Source organism: Phocoena phocoena, chromosome 2, assembly GCF_963924675.1.
Source record: "Phocoena phocoena chromosome 2, mPhoPho1.1, whole genome shotgun sequence".
NCBI lineage: Eukaryota > Metazoa > Chordata > Mammalia > Artiodactyla > Phocoenidae > Phocoena > Phocoena phocoena.
This window is the reverse complement of record NC_089220.1, coordinates 140,444,479-140,464,078: the sequence shown is the minus strand read 5'-3', so window position 1 is coordinate 140,464,078 and position 19,600 is coordinate 140,444,479. Positions and strand designations below refer to the sequence as shown.

At 50.0% G+C, this 19,600-nt stretch overlaps 1 protein-coding gene across 1 annotated transcript in view; it reads right to left on the bottom strand.

Annotated features, from left to right (window-relative positions):
• Window positions 1-19,600, bottom strand: part of ALPK3 (alpha kinase 3) — a 44,429-nt gene extending 24,829 nt beyond the window's left edge. The window contains exons 1-4 of the mRNA XM_065872511.1: window positions 19,310-19,600; window positions 14,128-14,166; window positions 10,265-10,386; window positions 106-223 (exon numbers count right to left, since the gene is read on the bottom strand). Of these exons, the coding sequence (XP_065728583.1) occupies window positions 106-223; window positions 10,265-10,386; window positions 14,128-14,166; window positions 19,310-19,446 (416 nt within the window). The 5' untranslated portion in view covers window positions 19,447-19,600. The remainder of the gene's footprint in view (window positions 1-105; window positions 224-10,264; window positions 10,387-14,127; window positions 14,167-19,309) is intronic.

The following is a 19,600-nucleotide window of genomic DNA, read 5'->3' as shown; positions in this document are numbered from 1 at the left end:
TCCTGTCTGGGCGTCTTCATCCAGCTGACTCCATTTCTAAGGGCAGACGTGGGCCATAGGACCTTCAGGAGGGCAGAGAGAGCAGAACAGGCCCCTCTCCCTCACCTGTAGAGCTGCAGTGTGTGGCGGTTGCCCTGATGAGTGATCTCGTATTTTGGCAAGCCACAGTAGCGGTCCAGCTCTGTGTCATCCTTGTACCAGGTCACCTCTGGCTCTGGGTATCCTAAGAGGGAAGCAGGAGATTGGGTTGCAGGGAGACCAGTTCCAAAGTAGTGGGAGGAGAGAACAGGATGCCATGGCTTCCCCAGACCACGTGAAGAGACTGGACTGGCCCACCTGCCCCCGGGGCTTGTAGGAAGAAGAGGGCTATCATATGGCTCAGCTTATTTTTAGAAGCTAGGCCCTGTCAAAGCCTAAAACTGTTCCCCTTCAGCAGCTGGAAGGCAAATATAGAGGAGAAACTGCCTAGCTTCTGGTAAGAAGGGAAGCAAGGAGTTTCCAGAAAGCTTTGGCTGGTAGTAATAAGCTTCCTTTCTTCAGTGGCCTGTTCTACATCCTCAACAGTAGTAACAGCTCTATCCTCGGAGGTCTCTCACCAATACCCAATATCAACACCACTGCCAAGAGCCCTCCTTCTTTCATTCCAGGTTCCTGAACTGTTAGTAGTATTTGATGACACAGCTAAAACATCCATCCAACCATCCAACCATCCACCCACCCATCCACACCTACCTTCCCATCCATTCACTACTGTGAAACTGACTGAGGTATTTTCCCAGCCCCTCCTCTCTGGATTTCCAGCCCTACTCACAAAGAGCTTCCAACTGTAAAAGTCACATGTCCCTTCCTCCCTGGACACTTGGCTGATTTGTCCAGTAATGGACACATAATCAGTTAATCTAATCCAATTCTTTGACCTAGTATTTGGGAATTGGAACCTAGAGACGGTCTACCCTAGTGTCTTGAAAAGGGGTACAGCCATGTTCTGCCACATGGACTGAGAAGCAGACAAAGCTGATCGACGGTGAGATGGAAAATGAAGTTGATGTTCAGGATAGAATAAGAAAAAGGAGAGAGAGTCTTCTCTGGTGGTCCAGTGGTTAGGAATCCACCTTCCAACGCAGGGGATGTGGGTTCGATCCCTGTTCAGGGAACTAAGATCCCACATGCCGCGGGGCAACTGAGCCTGCACACCACAACTAGAGAGAAGCCTGCACGCCACAACGAAGACCCAGTGCAGCCAAAATTAAAAATAGAAGACAGAGAGAGTCCCAATATCCTTCCAAATACTGGCTCCATTCCTTGCCTGGGCACAGCTACATTCCTACTTGTCAATTCCATAAGAAGCCCATCTAAGCCTTACCAAAAAATTCTGCTTCATTTCTTAAGCTGACTCCAATTAATTTGCAATGTTTATTAGAAATTAAAGACTCCTAACATATATTCCCTTAGGTGTGTGCTGACTGCCAAGCAAGGGTTATGAAGATATAGGAGCTTGACAGACAGCTCTCTGCTCTCAGGGAACCAACTGTACTATAGAAAAGATAAGACAGGTCTCTGCACAAGGGAGGGATGCACCTGTATCTGGGTACACATTCTCTGTCTTCCCTACTGTCTATGGATAAACTACCCCCATGCCTATCTAAAGACACCCTCACTGCATCTCATCTCCTCTTGCCTCATCAAGGACATCTCTCCAACAATCATTCCTCCTCTCCTGCATCATCAAGCTTTTCCTCTCTTATATCATTCCCATCAGCATACAAGCCTCTGTACTGTCTCCCTTCTTTTAAAAGAACTTTCTTTGACCCCATGTCCCCCATTAGCTCCTGCCCCCATCTCTCTATTCTCTCCTTTATAGAGAAATTCTTTGAAAGAGTTGTCTGTATTCACTGTCTTCACTCCGTCTCCTCCAATCAGGCTTCTGTACCCACCGCTGCACCAGAATTGCTCTTGGCAAGGTCACCCATGAGTCACACATCGCCAAATCCACTAGCGTTTCTTAAGCTTCGTCTACCCGATCTATCAGCATTGATCGTCCCTTCTTGAAACCTTTTCCTCGCTTGCTCCTGGATGCCACTCCTTCTGAGTGCCTTTCCTACTCCACTGGCCACTTTTCCTAATCTCTTTCTTCCACCGCTCCCCCACCATCACCACCTAAGACTATAAGTGTTAGCTAGGCCAGGGCTCAGGCCTCAGAACCATTTTCCATTCTCTAGCCATAATACCTAGGGGATCTACTCCTGTCCTTCAGCCTTTAAATAGCTATATCTTCCTGACTCCCAAATTTGTATCTCTAGCCTAGACCTCCCCTGAACTCCTGGTTCTTATTTCTGACTGCGTACCTGACATCTCCACTTGGAGGTCTAATAGGGATCAAACTTAACAAGTCCCAAACCAAGCTCCTTATTCCCCTCTCCAAGCCAAGTCCCACATATATCAGTAAACGGCAAATTCATCCTTCTAATTTGGCTCAGGCCAGAAACCTGGAGGCAATCCTTATTCTTTTCCTCACGTCCACTCCATCAGACGATTCTATGGGCCCTTTCTCCAGACTGTATCCAGGATCTGATCACTTCTGGCCATTCCCCGCCGCCAACCTGGTCCATCACCATCATCTGACACCTCAGTTTCTGCAACAACCTCCTTGCTGATCTCACTACTTCCATCCTGGCCTCTCTTCAGCCCATTCTCAGCACAGCCAGAGTGAACCTTTTAAAATGAAGTAAATAAAGTCAAGTGATAGCACTCCTCTGCTCAAAACACCCTAGTAGCTCCCATGTCATTAAGGCCCTCATGACGTGGGCCACGCTAGCGCACCGGCCTCAGCTCCTCCCGTTCTCTGCCTTGCCTGCGGTACCCCTGCCACACGGCCCTGCTGGCTGGCCTCTAAAAGCAGGTGAGAATCACATCTGGATTCCTCCCGCCTCTGTTCACACATTCCCTCCTTGGAGAGGCCTTCCCTACCAGCCCGTGTGAAACAGCGACTCTGTCTCCCTGGAAACTCTTAGCCCTCTTACTATGTTTCTTTTTCTTCATAGAATGCATTGCTGCCTGACATATTATACCCTGATGAGGTTGTTGGTTTACATCTATCTTCTCCAACTCCCTGGGGAAAGAACAGCTCCATGACTCATCCGTGTTATTCGTGCTATGTCCCCAGTTCCTAGAATAGTGCCTGGTATGGAATCAACACTCGTTAAATATTTATAGGTGAATGAATGAAGCAATGCACTAACGGCTCAGGGTACAGAGAAGGGAACAAGCACCTCCGGCTGGGGAATCAGGAAAGGCTTTATGGCATGAGCGGCATTTGAAATGGCTGTGACGGTGGGTAGAGTTTCAGAAAACGTGGGTTCAGTGCCTGTACTTCCCCCCTTCATAGCATTAATCACAATACTGTAACTGACTATCCCCTTGTCTGTCTCCCCTCCTGGACTTATGTCCCATGTGAGTCAGCATCATCTCTCCTTCACTTCTGTATCCCTGCCACCTAAGACGGCACCTGGCACAGAGTAGCTACTTAATAAAAAAAAAAATCTGCTGGATGAGTGAGTAAATGAGGAAGGGAATAAGTGAGCAAACAAGAGGTGAGTGGGAAGGGCATGCCTGACAAAGGAACCACAACAGTAGAGTGTGGGGTGGAAAGCAAAGGACACACTGCGGAACTGTGCACAGGAGTAGGGAGCAAGGGAGGTGAGGCTGCAGCTGGGTCAGCTAGGAACAAACTCTGGGCAGCCCTGACTGTAAAGCGAGCCCCATGTTTCCACAGTGAGCTAAAGCCCCTGGTTACATCACCGTGCATGTCCTCACCATCCCATGGGGTGATCTCATCCCTACAAGGGCCCGGCTCAGAGCCTCCCTGCCCCATGATCTGCCCAGTCAGGCCTCAGCCTCCAGGGCATCCGAGTCCAGTCAGGCTGTAGCGAGAGGGCAGGGATGGGGCAAGAAGGGAGGGAGGCAAGGCTGGGGCTTCAGCCCCCATGCCACCTTTTGGTGCCTCTTCACTAGGTGGGGGCCAACCTGACAGCTTAGGGCTCCACGGCAACAATGGATTCTGGAAACAACTTTATTTGGGGACAAAACATTTCTTCCCCTTCCTACACTGACACCTCTGCTCCACAGCCAGCATGCCTGAGTCCAGAACTCAGCTCGGAGACTTACAGCCTCATCCTAACCATTCCCATTTTGGAGAAGCTCAGATTCAGGAGAAGAATAATGATGAATGTAAATTTAGAGGTTTCAAAGAGCTTTCAAATATAAAATTTCATTTGGTCTTCATAACAAACCTGTGAAAACAATTGTGAACATTTACTGAAGACTTACTATATGCCAGATACTGACCTGTACATTTTTTATGTATTATCTCATCTAATCCTCTCATAAATCCTATGAGGAATGTACTGTTATTAATCCTCAATTTAAGGAAGAGGAAATTAAAGCTCCTGCCCAAAGTCATCCAGTTGATACACAGAAGAGCCAAAATTCAAATCCCTCTCTTCTATAAAACAGGTAAGGCAGGTGTTTGAATCCCTTTTACACAATCCCTTCCTTTTACACAAAAGGAAGATGAGACTCAGAGAAATCAAGTAACTTACTCAGGGTCGCACAGCTGGCACATGACAAAGCCCTTGGTGTCCTTTTCCTTATTCCACTGCTCTTTCCACTGGGGACTCTGGGACTAATATGTAAGTTTCTGCCCCCGGCAGTCATTATCTTAGACTTATTTCTCTAAAAGGAGTTTCTTCAAGAACTTGGTTCTGTCTAAAGGCTAAGTCCCTCTGCCCAGTTGTCCTGACACACACACACACACACACACACACACACACACAGGCTAACATAGAATCTACAACAGAGTTGAGGAGAGTGGGGGAAAGGGGTCACCATGCTGGACAGAGATGGGCAGCCTCAAGGAAGACAGTTGCACTCTGGCCAGAGGGGCCCCTGGGGGAGACAGGAGCCAGAAGGTCCAATCAAGGCCTGCTATCCCCCATATGCCCACTCTGAGAGGGGAGAACCCCAGGGTCATATACCACTTCTCCAAGTCCCGAAGGGCTTCCCTCAGAGCTCAGCCAGCAGGGGCACTAGCACAGACTCCTCTTCCTCACCTGGACTAGGTCCTGACCCACCACGAAAGCATCACTTACTCCTGGCAGGGCCCTGCTTAGACTGACTCATCACAACCTCATTCAAGGAGTGCTACCAGCAGGGTGGGAGGAAGTGAGGTCACTCCATCTCCATGGGACGAGCCAGGATCACCACACCAGTCTCATACAAAGGCCAGTCTGAGCCATACACCCATCCACCATCCTCCATTCCAGATGGGGGCGGAGGGGAGACCCAGTTTCTAGCCCTGTTTCCTTTGTTCTCTGATCTTTCTGCATAATGCTTTCCCCTCCCCCGGGCCCCTCTCTTACAGTCTACCTTTTCTCCTTGTTAATTGGGAAAGGCTTACTTACAGAGTGCTATGGTGATCACAGAGAATTCTTTCTTAATCTGCTACAAAAGACTCAGGTAACCTGAGATTTTTTTTATATACATGGGGATGAGGAGGGGGGAGGAAGGAACTAGATATGACAGTGGACTAAGGTGTGGATGTTAGAGATAGCTAGAGCCCTAGAAATCTTACAGCCTTACTCAGCAGAGTCGTAGATCTCATCATGGCAGGTGCTCCTGAGCAGAAGACCATGGGCCTGGCTGGTCATCATGAGACATGGGTATTATGGCAATTGAGGGGATAAAAGTTTGTTCCTTTGAGTTGGGCTTGAGACAGGGAAAAGCTTACTCCCATGATGACCTTGGGGGCATCCAGTAAAATACTCCAAGACTCTGTAAGTCAGACTCATGTCGGCTTCAGCATGTTGCTCTCAGAGTCCATGGCTACAAAGGACAGAATGGAAGAAGGAAAGGAGGGAGGCCCCCACAGCAGCTACTGTTGTCAAGGCACTGAAGCTGCAGCTGCAATGAACAGGCAATGTGGAAAGTGGAAAAGACACTGATTTTGTTGTCCACACAGTCAGGGTCACGGTGGTCATACTGGCAAATATGTACTGAGCGCCTTCTTCGTGCCTGCTCCAGAGGCACGATGTGTCAGGTGCGTGCTCTATCCCCCAGATCTCACGGTCTCACTGGGGAGAGAGATATATGGACCAAGAAGCTGTACTGTGAAGGACAGAGCAAGAGCTCTCTGTGGAAATGCTGGAGATGACCTCCTGGAGGATGAGCTGTTTGAGCTGGGCCTTGAAAGATGATAAGGAACTTGCCAGGCTTCTAGGTAAAAAGGCAGCATGAGCATACCATCTATTTTCATTCTCTCTCCCAAACCCACTAAGCCACACTAATGAGATTTTCTTTATTTAAAAAACAATTGTGTGTGTGTGTGTATGTAGTATATATATAGCCACTAAAAAAGGGGAGAATAAGGGCAAGGAGAGCAACAGGAACAACAACATTTTGAAAGCTGGAAAGCAGATGGACAAGTAGAAACTGACTTAGCAGACCCAAGACAGCTTAACCCAATGAGAAACTGAGAACTACCCCTTGAACACCAGGAAATCCTCAAAGGGCATAGGAACTGGCAACCAGATATCTCTGGAACTGGGGATAAAGGGAAAGAAGGAAAGGTAAAAAGAGGTGTGGAAAACAGTCAGATCTCTGGATCCCCTCACCCACTCCATACCACTGTGTAACTAACTGCTCCTTCCCCCCATGTCCAAAGATGCAGTTTAGTAACTGGAAAGGTAAAACTTGGCCCTGAGGGTAAGCCAGCTCAGTGGAGGGCATGAATATTCTATAGAAAAACGAATCTATAAAATAAATATTTGGGCTTCCCTGGTGGCACAGTGGTTAAGAATCGCCTGCCAATGCAGGGGACACGGGTTCGAGCCCTGGTCCGGGAAGATCCCACATGCCACGGAGCCACTAACCCCGTGAGCCACAACTACTGAGCCTGCACTCTAAAGCCCACAGTCACAAGTAGTGAAGCCCACGCGCCTAGAGCCCGAGCTCTGCAACGACGAGTAGCCCCCGCTCGACACAACTAGAGAAAGCCGCGCACAATGCAGCCAAAAATAAATAATAAACTTATTTTAAATAAATAAATAAATAAATGCTTTATGCTGAGAGCCCACCCAATCCTCTCATCTGCACAGCTTCCAGAAAACTCAGGCAAGACACTAGAAGAATACTCGCTAGGGAATCTGGCTAGTCCAAGAGGAAGGAACTAAAGAAACTCACTTTGTCAGTTCCCAACTCTAGTGGTGGCCAGGTCACCCTAGAGTGAAGACCCAAGGTTTCAGGCCCCTCCTACTTGCTCAGAACTTCCAATTAGCTTTTTAGTCTCCTGCTCTTACTCATTATCTGACAACCAAAGATTCCTAGATATCTGAGGAAAGCCTATAAGCAGGAGATTCAGGACCAAAACAATTAAAGAGAAAAAAAGCAAACTGGAAGAAACACAAACCATTCAGGAAACGTTTAGAAAACTATCATTACCAGTCTCAGAGAGTTAAAAGAAAATACTACATTCGTGAAAAGAACAGGATGTTCTAGAAAAGGATTAAAAAAGAGCTCTTATAAATAAAAAACCCAATAGAAAAGTTGAAATATAACACTGAGGAAATCTCAGAAAGAACAAAAAGACAAATAGATGAAAGGGAAGAAAAGATAAGAAAATAAGAGAATGAGTCCAGGGGAGCAGATATGCACATAACAGGAGTTCCAGAAAGAAACAACAGATAAAACAGGGGGAAGAAATCAACATCAAAATAATCTCAGATTTCTCAGAACTAAAGGCCATCAGTTTCCAGACTGAAAGCATCCAAGCATGCCCCTGGATGAAGACACCCGTAACAAGATACATCATTATGAAATATCAAAACACTCTTAAAAGCTTCCAGAGAGAAAACTGGTCTCATGCACAGAATCAGGAATCAAACTGTCTTCCTGCTCTGAACAGAAACACTGGAAGCAGGCAGTGTAGTAATGTTTTCAAAATTCTGAAGGAAAATTATTTTCAACTTAGAATTCTATACCTAGCCAAACTCTCCATCAAGAGTAAAGCAGGAAAAAAAGACATTTTCAGACAAAAGTTGTCTAACATTTACTTACCATGTACTCCTCCTAGGAAGCTACCAAAACAAGGATGTAAATCAAGAAAGAGACAAATGTGGAACACAAATAAACAAGAAATCCATTACAGGAGGGGTAAAGGAAATCCACAGGACAATGATGAAGGGAGATCCTAGGATGATGACTGTGTACCAGCCGCAGAGAACAACTAAGTCATACTGGAGCAGAATGACTCAAAGGAGAGATAGGTTGAGAGCTTGTCATCATAATGCCTCCTGCTATTGTACCATCTTTGGGACCTGATGAAGCCACCGGAGGATGCAGCTCAATAAAGCCAGAGAGTAAGCCAAGAAAAAGGAAGACATGAGATCCAGGAAACTGAATCAAACCCAGAAGAAAGGCAAAGGAAAGACCCAGTATAACAGCTGTGTATTAGGCCTAAAAGGCCACCAGTTCACATGGAAGAATAGGGATGTCTCTAAGGAAAGTAACTGACAGGGTACCAATGGCATTGATCTTGTGGAAAGTTATTTTAAAAGGCTATTAGAGGGACTTGCCTGGTGTCGCAGTGGTTAAGAATCCACCTGCCAATGCAGGGGACACAGGTTCGAGCCCTGGTCTGGGAAGATCCCACATGCCACGGAGCAACTAAACCCGTGCGCCGCAACTACTGAGCCTGCGCTCTACAGGCCGCGAGCCACAACTACTGAGCTCGCGTGCCACAACTACTGAAGCCCGCCTGCCCAGAGCCCATGCTCCACAACAAGAGAAGCCACCGCAATGAGAAGCCCGCACACCGCAACCAAGAGTATCCCCGGCTCACCACAACTAGAAAAAGCCCGTGTGCAGCAATGAAGACCCAATAAATAAATAAATAAATAAAGGAGATAAGTGAGGGGAAGCAGAGAAGCACAGTAACATAGCAGATGCAGGCATAAGCAAGCAGCATCAGATGCTTCAGAGACCAAAAGCAGCTTCTCTTCACTAGGTTTGTGGGCTTTGGCAAGTCACCTAACCTATTCTAGTTTCCTCCTTTGTAAAATCTGACTAATAATAGCACTGACTTCACAGGGTTTTGTAAGAATTTGACAACAATGGAAACAGATAAACGTTGCAAAAGGTGTTATGCTGTACAAAGTTAAGGGATGCAGGCGCATCTCTGCATCCCTCGGAAGTGTTCTCAGCTTTTAGTACAGAGGGTTCTGGGCAAGGTGAAAACTGCCCAGGGGAACCCAGTCCCAGAGAAGATGTTTAGCTGGTTGGGGCAGACAGGTTCCCCAGAATCAGGACATGTCATAGCTGGAAACCTCCAACGCCCTTGATTTACTGAAAATAATGGGCTCTTGGAGGGAATCTTGACCTGGTGGCTGCAGAGCTGGGAGAGATAGGCACCCATTGGTGAGTCCTGCAGGCCCTGAAGGAGGTCGGGTTAGTGCAATGGAGCCACTGCTGGGAGGTTTGGGGGAGAGATACAATGCCCAGGGCCAGCTTCCCAGTACCCTCACCCCTTTATCCCCCCCTTCCAAGGAGTATGTCTCTGCTTCCTATTCTGCCAACCTGTTGCTTCAAATTCCACCACGGAGTTCAGTGAAATGCACACATGACAGTCTTCACTTCTAACACTTATACGGTACTTACTGTATGCCAGGTGTTATTCCAAATGCTTTGCATGTATTCATACTATTATTGTCCCCACTTTGCAGGTGAGGTGCTCGGCACCACATAATTGGAAAGGGGACAAGCCAGCATTCCAAGCCAGGCAGTCTGTCTCCAGGGTCTGTGGTCAGAATCACTCTACATTATTGTCTCTCAGGCTTGAGACTCCCAAGTTTCAAACGACTCAACTGTAAAATGGGGATATTTGAGGAGTAGGCTTGAAAACCTCTTTCGACTGGAGAGCTTCTTTCCTTGGAATAAGATTCAGCAGTCGTGTATGTATGTCTGAGGGTGAGGAACCTTTACAGAAGACAGGTTTTGAAGAAGAGCAGGGTGTATATGTGGCTCCAGAATGGGAGGAGAAAGGGACCCCAGCCCACACAGGGAGATGAAACTGGAGAGAAAGCTAAGAAGACAAATGTCAACTTGCACAGTTTTGTGCACACAGCCAACCCCTCTCCGTGCCTGTCCCCACAGCCCCCTTAGACCCCGACCTGTGCAGCAGCCCTGGCATGGATCATACAGATGGCCTCATTACCTGTGACGATGCAGGTGAATCTAACGTCGCTGTCCTCGGACACAGCCCGGGACTTGAGCGTGGTCTCAAATAGCGGCTGGGTCTCCTCTGTTAGCTGAGCAATGACGGAGCAGAAGGTGCTCCTAGGAAAGGCAAAGAACTATTCAGAGCAGCCTTTCTCCCACCTCCACCGCATTATGCCACACCCTGGTGCCCAAGGTAGCTTAAATCTTACCATGTCCATCCGTCATCTTGTGGCCATGGCTCCAGCACCTGGGCAAGTCTTTCCTCCAGAAAGCCTAGGCCTCTTGGCCAGGCTGGGAGCAGGGAAGTTACCAAGGGGCTGAATGGGATCCTGACCCAGACCCATTACAGTAGGCAGCATCTGACCATGCACCAGACTCCTGAGCATGCCAGACCACCAGTCCTGGCATCCCCATTCCATCCTTATTGTGGAGTCTTGCTTCACACTCCACCTTTCAGGGAAGCTCGTGCATGGGGGATACACACACGTGGATAGGCCCAGCCTCAGAGATGGAGACCCCAGCACAGCAGAGCCTCCATTCATGCCACAGAGGGAAAAGCCAGCCAACCCCATGTATACATAGGTCCTAGGAGCTCAGGGGCCTCTCCTAAAGCTTAGGCTCAGAAGAAAAGCCCCTGCATTTGTGAGCATAGACCCATAGTAGACAAAGAATAAGCTGGTCAATGCCAGGGGTCTAGATCCAAGGGTGGCCTCTAGCTCCTAGGAGTATTAGAAAAGAAAGACTCAAATGAATTCTCACCCTAAAGAGGGCTATGGACTTCCAGTGGAAAGCCAGTCATGGCTCCCTTGCTCCCCCCTTAAATCCACATGCTCAAGTGAATACACGGCTGGCAGCTCCAGGACCAACCAGCAAGACCGCCAAATCACAAACAGATCCACCACTGCAAAAGCCAGGGCTTTTAGTTCCCTCGTGATAGCCCATCTTCCAGAACTCAGGGGCATTTGTGCGTTCACTGAGTCCAGCACAGACTCACCAGCACTGCTCAGCACTTACAGTCCTCTCCTGCGTGCACACACGAGCAAACCACCATGCCAAACCCTTCCATGGGCCAGCAGAGACACAATGCATCCCTAGGCGTGACGTGTAACCACATAGCCAGGTTGTGTGGGGCACAAGCCATGCCCAGCCCTCCTCCCCCTCCCAACTCACACGCCCTCTTGTGAGCAGCAGGGAGGACTGCAAGGGCTAATGTGAAGGGGAGCAGGAGAAACTGCTGTGGGGGAAGACAAATCACTCAGAGCTGCCTTTCTCTGAGCCTCAGAGGAACGGGTAGTCGCCCGCGGGCAGTGTGTGTCTGCCTGTAATCTCTCCACCAGGGGCAGGTAAGAGTCTGTGGGAACACAAGCAAATAGAAGCTAAACCCTACTTTGTGGGGAGGGCTCCACATTCAATTTATCATTTCTGTGGTTATCATTCTGGACTTGAGTTTGAGGAGAAAGGTCACATCCCAGGAAGAGTATCTGGGATCAAGTAAGACTTCTGGACTGAGGGGGTCCAGCCATGGTTTCTGTACAGGAATGCAGACACCTGGGCCTTTGAGCAGTTGACAGGAGTCCTTCCCCACAAAGACTACCCAGAAAGGGGATCCCAACTTCTCACGTGCCTGAACGTTTGAGTTGGGACTGCAGTTAAGGCTGCCGTAACACTCCCTGCCACGCTCTCACCTGGAACCTAAGTAACTTATTAGATGGTTGTAAGAACTGTCTTCTTACAACTTACTGTCCTTTCTTTTCCCTTTTAATCCATTCAAAATAGAGGGTCCTTCAGGATCTAGACTATCAACTCCCCGACACTCGGGAATTACATCTGAAAACGTTTCTTGCTGCTCTCATACTAGCAGCAATTTCTGACTTTGGGGAATACCAAATCCCAACCAACAGTTTCTAAAGGAAAGTGCCATGCCAAAAGTAATCAGACTTCTATGATTTTTTTTTTTTTTGCGGTACGCGGGCCTCTCACTGTTGTGGCCTCTCCCGTTGCGGAGCACAGGCTCCGGACGCGCAGGCTCAGTGGCCATGGCTCACTGGCCCAGCCGCTCTGCGGCATGTGGGATCCTCCCGGGCCGGGGCACGAACCCGTGTCCCCTGCGTCGGCAGGCAGACTCTCAACCACTGCGCCACCAGGGAAGCCCGACTTCTATGATTTTGCAACCAATTCAAAACATACCTAATTATGTCTTCCCTACATAATCTGAATCCTACCCTACTCATGAACATGAGCCTGGATCTCATATTCAGCTTAGGCTCTTAGGGATGAAGCTGCTTGGGCAAATCTAAGAAAATAAGCTACTGGGTAAGTGAGAAAACAGGAAAATTATGCTTTAAGAAAATTTGCAGTGCTCACACTAGATATTCAACAACAGGTAGTTACGTTATTTCATTACTTTTTTTGAATAAGAAAGAATGCTTATCTTCTCAAACTTTCCAGACTAGGTCCTAACTATATTATTAACTATATTAACTGCTGAAAAGTATAGCTAGAAGAATGCCCTCTAGGAGAGTGGATCTGGGGTACATTTGGGGGGACAGGGAGAGTCACTGCATATACTATCATATTCTACTGAATGTCACCCACTTTCTGTTCCCATTTTCCAAACCACTCAGACATGGGATGGACTCTGAGTCTGCTGCTTCCTGCCCCCTGGAAAGCCAGGAAGTCCATGCATTTGAAAATGGTCTGGTCCCACCCTGACACCTCCAGGTCCTTACAATTCTGTGACTTCATAAGGATATCACAGCCTAATCATGTGTCTCTATAGAACACCAGAATCACCACTGGTTTTCAACATGTTCAAAGGAACCTAACCCTGCCCTTAGGTTTGGTTATTTACCTTGCTTTAAGTAGACTTCGAAGACCCTCTCTCTTTTAGCACTTACCACACTCTGCTTTGAATTAGTTGTGATACCCTCTCTTCTACCCCTTCAGACAGTGAGCCACCCAGAACAAAGGTCTCTCAGTATTCTTGCCTATCACAGGAAACGTACATGGTAGGCACTAATTATTAGCTATTCAGAAACCAGTTGGCTACGCAGAAATCTTTCTCTGTGTAAAGAAACTGTAGCCAACTCTCCCCAAATCTGCCAGAGTCGGGGATGAGGCCTAAGCGGTTGGAAGTAGCCAGGAAATGTTCCCATTTTGATCATAATTGTCAGTTCTGCCAGGGGTGGAGAGCTGTCCCCAGCTAAGGAGGCAAGAGGACAGTCATTCAACAGGCAAACCCGGCCCGTGGGCCTGCTCAGGCCCCGATCTGTCTCTGAAGCAGATTCAGAGAACAAGTTAATGTAGGAATACACTAACATGGTATTCCCTGACCTTACAGGGTTCACAGTCTGCAGAGGTGGAGAAGAGCCAAAGGAGAGGGAAATTGGGAGAAAGAGATGACAGAAGGAGAACTTATGGGACTGAGAAAAAAAATTTTTTTCAAGGAAGTATCCATGGTTAGAAGATAAACAATAAGGTGTCAAACCTAGATATGTGGTTACAAAAACCATGAAAGCCTAGGATGGGGGAGAAATGGGGCACATGACTGGTGGTTCTCTGTTCTGGTCCCATGGTGCCTCTCCCAGGGGCACAGAGATACAGCTGCAGGCATCTCAGGGACCCTGGCCTATTTCTGGGTCCCAGCACCCCTTTTGGATGGTGCATGCAGGCATCAACTCTGGCCCCTGTGAGACCCATGCTCACGTGAGTGCCCTCTCACACCCTCCCCAACCACCCTCCACCTTCCCCTCACCCCATGCAGCCTGGTTAGTGCAAAAGCGGTCACCCAGAGGCCCCTCAATGCCCACACCCAAGAAAAAAAGCAGTCAGAGAAATGTAATGCAATGGTGCGTTTACCTTCCAGAGCTGGGGTGAGACAACCAGTTGCTTGATAAGCTAAGCAAAAACAGCAAATGGAATCATTAGGCCAAAAAAGCAAGGAGAGGAGGAGGAGAAATCAACAACAGTCGGCAAAGTATTAATCGGCCACCATCTGGGGCCCAGGGGCTTTTCTATTAAAAGGGACCAGCTGTCTTAGTTGGCCAGCTCCAGTTAGCAAGTGGCCTCACCACTCGACACAATGTATCTGAAACCAAGAGCTCGTTAAATGCAACAGAGTCCGGGGAAATGGTTAGGCAGGAAGGAGGCCCCCAGGGGCTGAGCTTTGAGAAAGGTGTGTCCCAGGTCCTTGAATCACTTGTAGCTTCCTGGCACGTTTCCCCACTCCACAGCACGCCAGCTTGGGGGCAGCTCCTGCTTCAACCCTCGGCCTTTATGGGGAGAAGAGCCCCCGTTCCTGGAAATCCCCTCACAGGCTGGGAAGGAGACAGGTGGCTTGGAGAACACCCATTAACGTGTTAAAGTACGGTTAAACAGACCACGCAAGGCAAACCAGCTGGGAGTGTGAAGAACAGGAGAAGAACAAAGCAGTTAATTCAACAGGAGCCAGGAGGCACCCAGTTCGGTCAGACCAGCCCAAGGCCCTTTACACTTAGAGGCCCTGATCATCCCTCCTGCCCTGGGGCAGCTGAAAGTGGACACCAGCTAGGGGCTGTGTAGGCCACTGGGGGGTGAGGACTCACACAGAGCTGCCCCTTAGTGGAGATCCAGCCCACTTGACATGAGTCAACTTTTGCCTCTGCCTCCAGTTTTCCTAACAGAAATATCTCCAGTGGAGTCTAGGGCCACGATCTCCCACGGCTCTCTGGGAGATCTCAGGGGCCACCCAACCACACTCACTCCCTTCAGTCTGTCCCCACCATAAGAATAGGTCTCCCTTCGTTATCAGCAGTCCAGTCTGCTCAATGGAACTCTGTCTGCATCTCTGACCACTGACAGCCTGTATCTTTATAAACAAAAAAAACCAAACTCATCCTCTACCCCAAAACATGGCTTCCACTCCAGGGCTCCTGGGTTTGTGGATACTACCAGCACTCTCCTGAAGCTGTAAATCCGCCATCTTGGACTCCTCCTCCTCTCCCCCGAGTCCAGTTAGTCCATAATTCTAGGCCCTTCTTTCTCCTTTTCTATTCCTGCTGCTGTGTTCTGATCTAGACCTTCGTGCCTCCATATTGGATGAGCACACAATCCCCTTCTCCTTCACCCGTCATCACACCACCTCTCTGGAAAAAAAAAAAGCTACAATCCCCCCACTGTGTATTATATTGAGTCTCAACTCCTTGACTGGGCACTTAAGGCCCTCCCTCACCTACTCGCACCCCATCACACACGGTTCTCTACTTCCCAATACTCAGGTTCCACTGTAACCAGACCTGTCGCCTAACTGGCATGGACAGGTCCATTCCTGGCCTCTGAGACTTCACTTTTGTCCTCTCTGCTCAGAAAGCCCTCCCTCTTTCCTTCTGCTCATCTAAATCCTGCCTACCCAGCCTTCAAACCTAGCTCTTGTAGCTTCTGTAGCTCTTGGCACAGTGCTAGGCATACTGTGGGTCTTCAATCTCTGTTTTATGGAAGAAAGAGCGAGAAAGAGGGAGGAGGAGGGAGGGAGAGAAGGGAAGTATTTCTTTCAGTCTGGAAGGGTCCTGCCCCCCAGAGGGAGCTGCTGCTCCAGAATGCAGCTGCCTTTGCTCACAGCTTCAAAAACCCTCTGGAGGCCAAGAGGGCACATCTCCCATGGTTTCAAGGCACTAGCCAACTCCATCCTTTCCTGACCTTTGCCTTTCTCCTCAGAGTGGAGAGATTTCTCCTTTGTTGGGTCTGGATTTCTTCCCTAGGATGGAGAGGGAGAGAATCAGCTCTCTAATTCAGACAGAAAACGATAGGTTCCACCTGCCAGTGGGCAAGGGTCTGAACTGTGATAGTGACCCCATCCTGGCTCTCTCTAGGGCGGGTTGTGACGCTCTGCTCCCTGGCTCCATCATCCTGCTTTCTCTAGGCCTCACCCTTACATAATTAGCCATGTCAGGAGGAGTCCTGGGCTGTGGAGGCACCTTGTCTTCAGAAGGTGCCTGTGCGCTGCTGACTGGGCCAGAGGAAGGTTCAGGGCTCTCACCCAGGAAGGGAACTCCCCATTTACTGACTGTGAGTGGGTCAGAATTAGAGGCATCAAATGTTGGGGTAGAAAGGCTAAAAGAGTTCTTAATGATACCTTCATTTTATAGAATGGAAATTCAGGGCCCAGGAAGGAAAGGTCTCTTCATAAAGGAGAAAAGTAGGCCTGGGGGGAGAGGGGGCGGCAGCGTGGGGGACCAGGACTGGCCCTGGAAGCTGGGGCCTCCCATTCTTCCTGGCTTTCATATATTCTGGGACATAAAAGGCCCTCAGAAAGTCCTGGCCTGTTGCCTCAGTTTCCCTGAAAGCCCTAGACAACCTGCCTGACCCAAGCAGAACAGAAGAGGTGTCACAAAGCTATAGCAAATATCATGGGCTCTGCTGCTCCTCCGAGCCCACTTGGACCAGAGTGTCCAAGAAATGAGTGGTCAGAGATTTCTGGAACTTCTAAGTGTCCCTTGGAAGCGAGTTAGTAATAACTGCAACCACCCGACTGTGGTTCCTTAACCTACTCTAGCTTACCCATGCCCCACCTTCCTATAGGGGTGAGGTCCTAGAGGCTGGATGCCCTAGGAGGGAGGGCCTACAGTTTGGGGGGATTACTTGCATGTTGAACCTCTGACCCCAGGGGTACTGGAAATATCCTTGAGCTGGCTATGGACTGGAAATCCCTCCAGGGTTGGAGGAAGGAAAGGTATGCACAGGAAGACAGGTTCTAGACCTGGGCCAAGGCTTCTGGTGGCCTGGCTCACAGCCCAGCTGTCCATCAGCTCCCAGGGACAGCCTACCCTCCCAAGGTCCCATGAGAATGATGACTCTGTGATAGCTGTGTATCAAGGTAGACCCGAAAACACTGAAGTCAAGAGTGAGTGGGACGGAACCTGCCTCCTGATCAGAATTCTTGGATAGTCAGGGCTCATCTAGGCTGGAGCCAGGCAAAGTCCTGGACTAGCCAGGACTGGCAAAGTCCTCAAGGGACCCTCTTTCTCCTCCATCTCTTGGGCCCTCTTCCCACACCCACAGGCAGTCAGGTTGCTCTGAGAGACAGAAGACTATATGGTTGCCTGCTCTAACACAGGAATCAGGCCTTGATAGACAGCTGTGAACTGCCTCCGCCCCAAGTACCCAACACAGCCCCATTCACTTTCACAGTCTCCCCTCTTTGGCCAGAGGTTTTTCCAGAGGTAAGAGAAACCTAGCCTTCTTTGTCTCTCAGGACTGGGGGCGGGGCGGGGGTCTGTGGCCAGGTGGCAGAGGCAAAACCACAGCCCACAGTCCTGGGCTAGAAAACCCTCTCTCCCACTGCCCCAGCCCTGCCCCTCCAAACACTTGATGAAAAGAGTCTCCATTTAAGAACATTCTCACTTAGGTCCAAAGGGACTGAAGCCAGACATTTCTAATCCACTTGCAATTCTCAGGCTGACACACTGCTTTGCACTCATCACATGTGCAATTGTATCTACCATACAACTTCTCAGGCGGCAGCTGGAGAGTGGACATGTGTCCACTCTCCAGCCTTTTTCCTAACAGCCCAGATCCCCTGCCCTCCCAGTTCTGCCTGGTTTTCAAGCCACCCCAATGCTGTCTCTGAGAAGGGCCCTGCTTCCCGCTTCTCCTTGTTCCACTGGTATTGACAAAGGCCAGACACAGGAGGCAAAGCCCAGACAAATCACTGTGACAAGTGTGAGACGAGCGTGAGGCTCCTGGAAGGCAGTCAGCTTCACCATGGACTGGAGTAAATATACAAATGTCATGCCAGTTTTTCCATAGAGCCAGTGGCTAGGAAGAAGGGGCATTCTTTCTGGCAGCCAGGGACCTTGTTGAGTCTGACTCAATCACTAACACCAGCCCTCAGCCCTGTCCCAGACATGTGACACCATTTGACGAGTTTTATGCAGAAACCGGTTCCGGTTACATATGAACTTTTCCAACTCCAAGGTCAACAGAACTCAGCCAATCCACGAGGAAGTGCCTGGGACTTTTCCTGAATGTCCTTGATGCCTGTTTTTGTGCTGTTTTAAGAACAGAGGACAAGAAGTCTCCAGACAGCTTCTCAGAGGACTGGCTGCTTTCTGTGTGACCTACGGTAAGACAAGTTCTGGGGCTGTGACACAACCACTAACCCAATAGCCAACCATCACAATTCCCTTTGGAATAGACTCCAGAGTTGGAGGGAAACGAAGCTGTCCAGAGGGGACAGGAAGTGTCCGTCTCCATGGTAATGAATGTGTTCCTGTGTGTCTGGGTGCCTTTGAGTGCCAAAATGCCCCTCTATTGTCTGCAAGTCTTTACACGGGTGGGTAGCCTAGCTCCCAAAACAAAGCATCCACACCTCTTTAATTCTTGAAAGAGAAGTAAAGGGCTCATCATTTCGGTCCCTTCCCTTGGCATCCCAGTCCCCCAGACTGGGCAGGGAAACTGGCTTTCTCAGAGTCACAAGCTCTGAATCTTCAGGCCGGGCCGACCAGCACCTCGAGCAACGCCTTCACCTCACCAGCTCCCACCGAGATTCCAGGGAAGACCAAAGTCCTGGGCCCAGGGGAAGACCCTTCTCTAAAGAGTTTATTTTTTCCGCTGAATCCGGAGCGAAGCAGCCCCCTTCAGGGCAGTGCCCCTAGCGACCCCCACCTCCCCCTCTCCCCTGCCCACCCCCGAGAATGTTCTCCCCCTCCCTTCCAGCCGGCAAGAATGTCAGCCTCTCTGGCTTTCCTTATCGTGAGCTGTGGAATCCGAGGCCCGGGAGTAGCTGAGCGAGGGGCGAGAGTGAGGTAGGGGAGATAAGGAGAGCGTTCAGGCCCCTGTGAAAACACCCCAAAGGAGGGCCTTCCTCGTCCCCAGAGCCTCGCATTGCCGGAGGCTAGAGGCCCACGGGCCATGAGAGGTCAGGGGAGCCGTGAGGGGCCGTGAGGGCCGGTCCGGCCTGACTATTTCCCCAGGCCTCGGGCCAGCGCTCCAGGGGCCCATCCGAAGGCCTCCGCCCTCCCCACACGCCGCCCCGGCCCGACCAGGCCCCCAGGGCGCGACTCACCTCGTCTCGGGCCGCACGCTGAGCAGGTAGCTGCGGCTGGCGGGGCTGGGGATCCACATGGGCCCGTCGTCCTCGCCGTCGCCCCCCGCCCCGGACCGTCCGCCCGAGCCGCGGCCGGGGGCCCTCCGTGACCCCATGCTGCTGCCGGCCCGCGCCCGCCGCCGGCCCCTGCCCTTTCTCCAGGCCCCCGCCCGCCAGAGCCGCGCCGCCGGCCGCCGCTCCCGCCCGCGGCAGACGCGCGCCCCTATTTATAGCCGCGGGCCAGGCCGTCGTCACCTGCTGCTGTCCCTC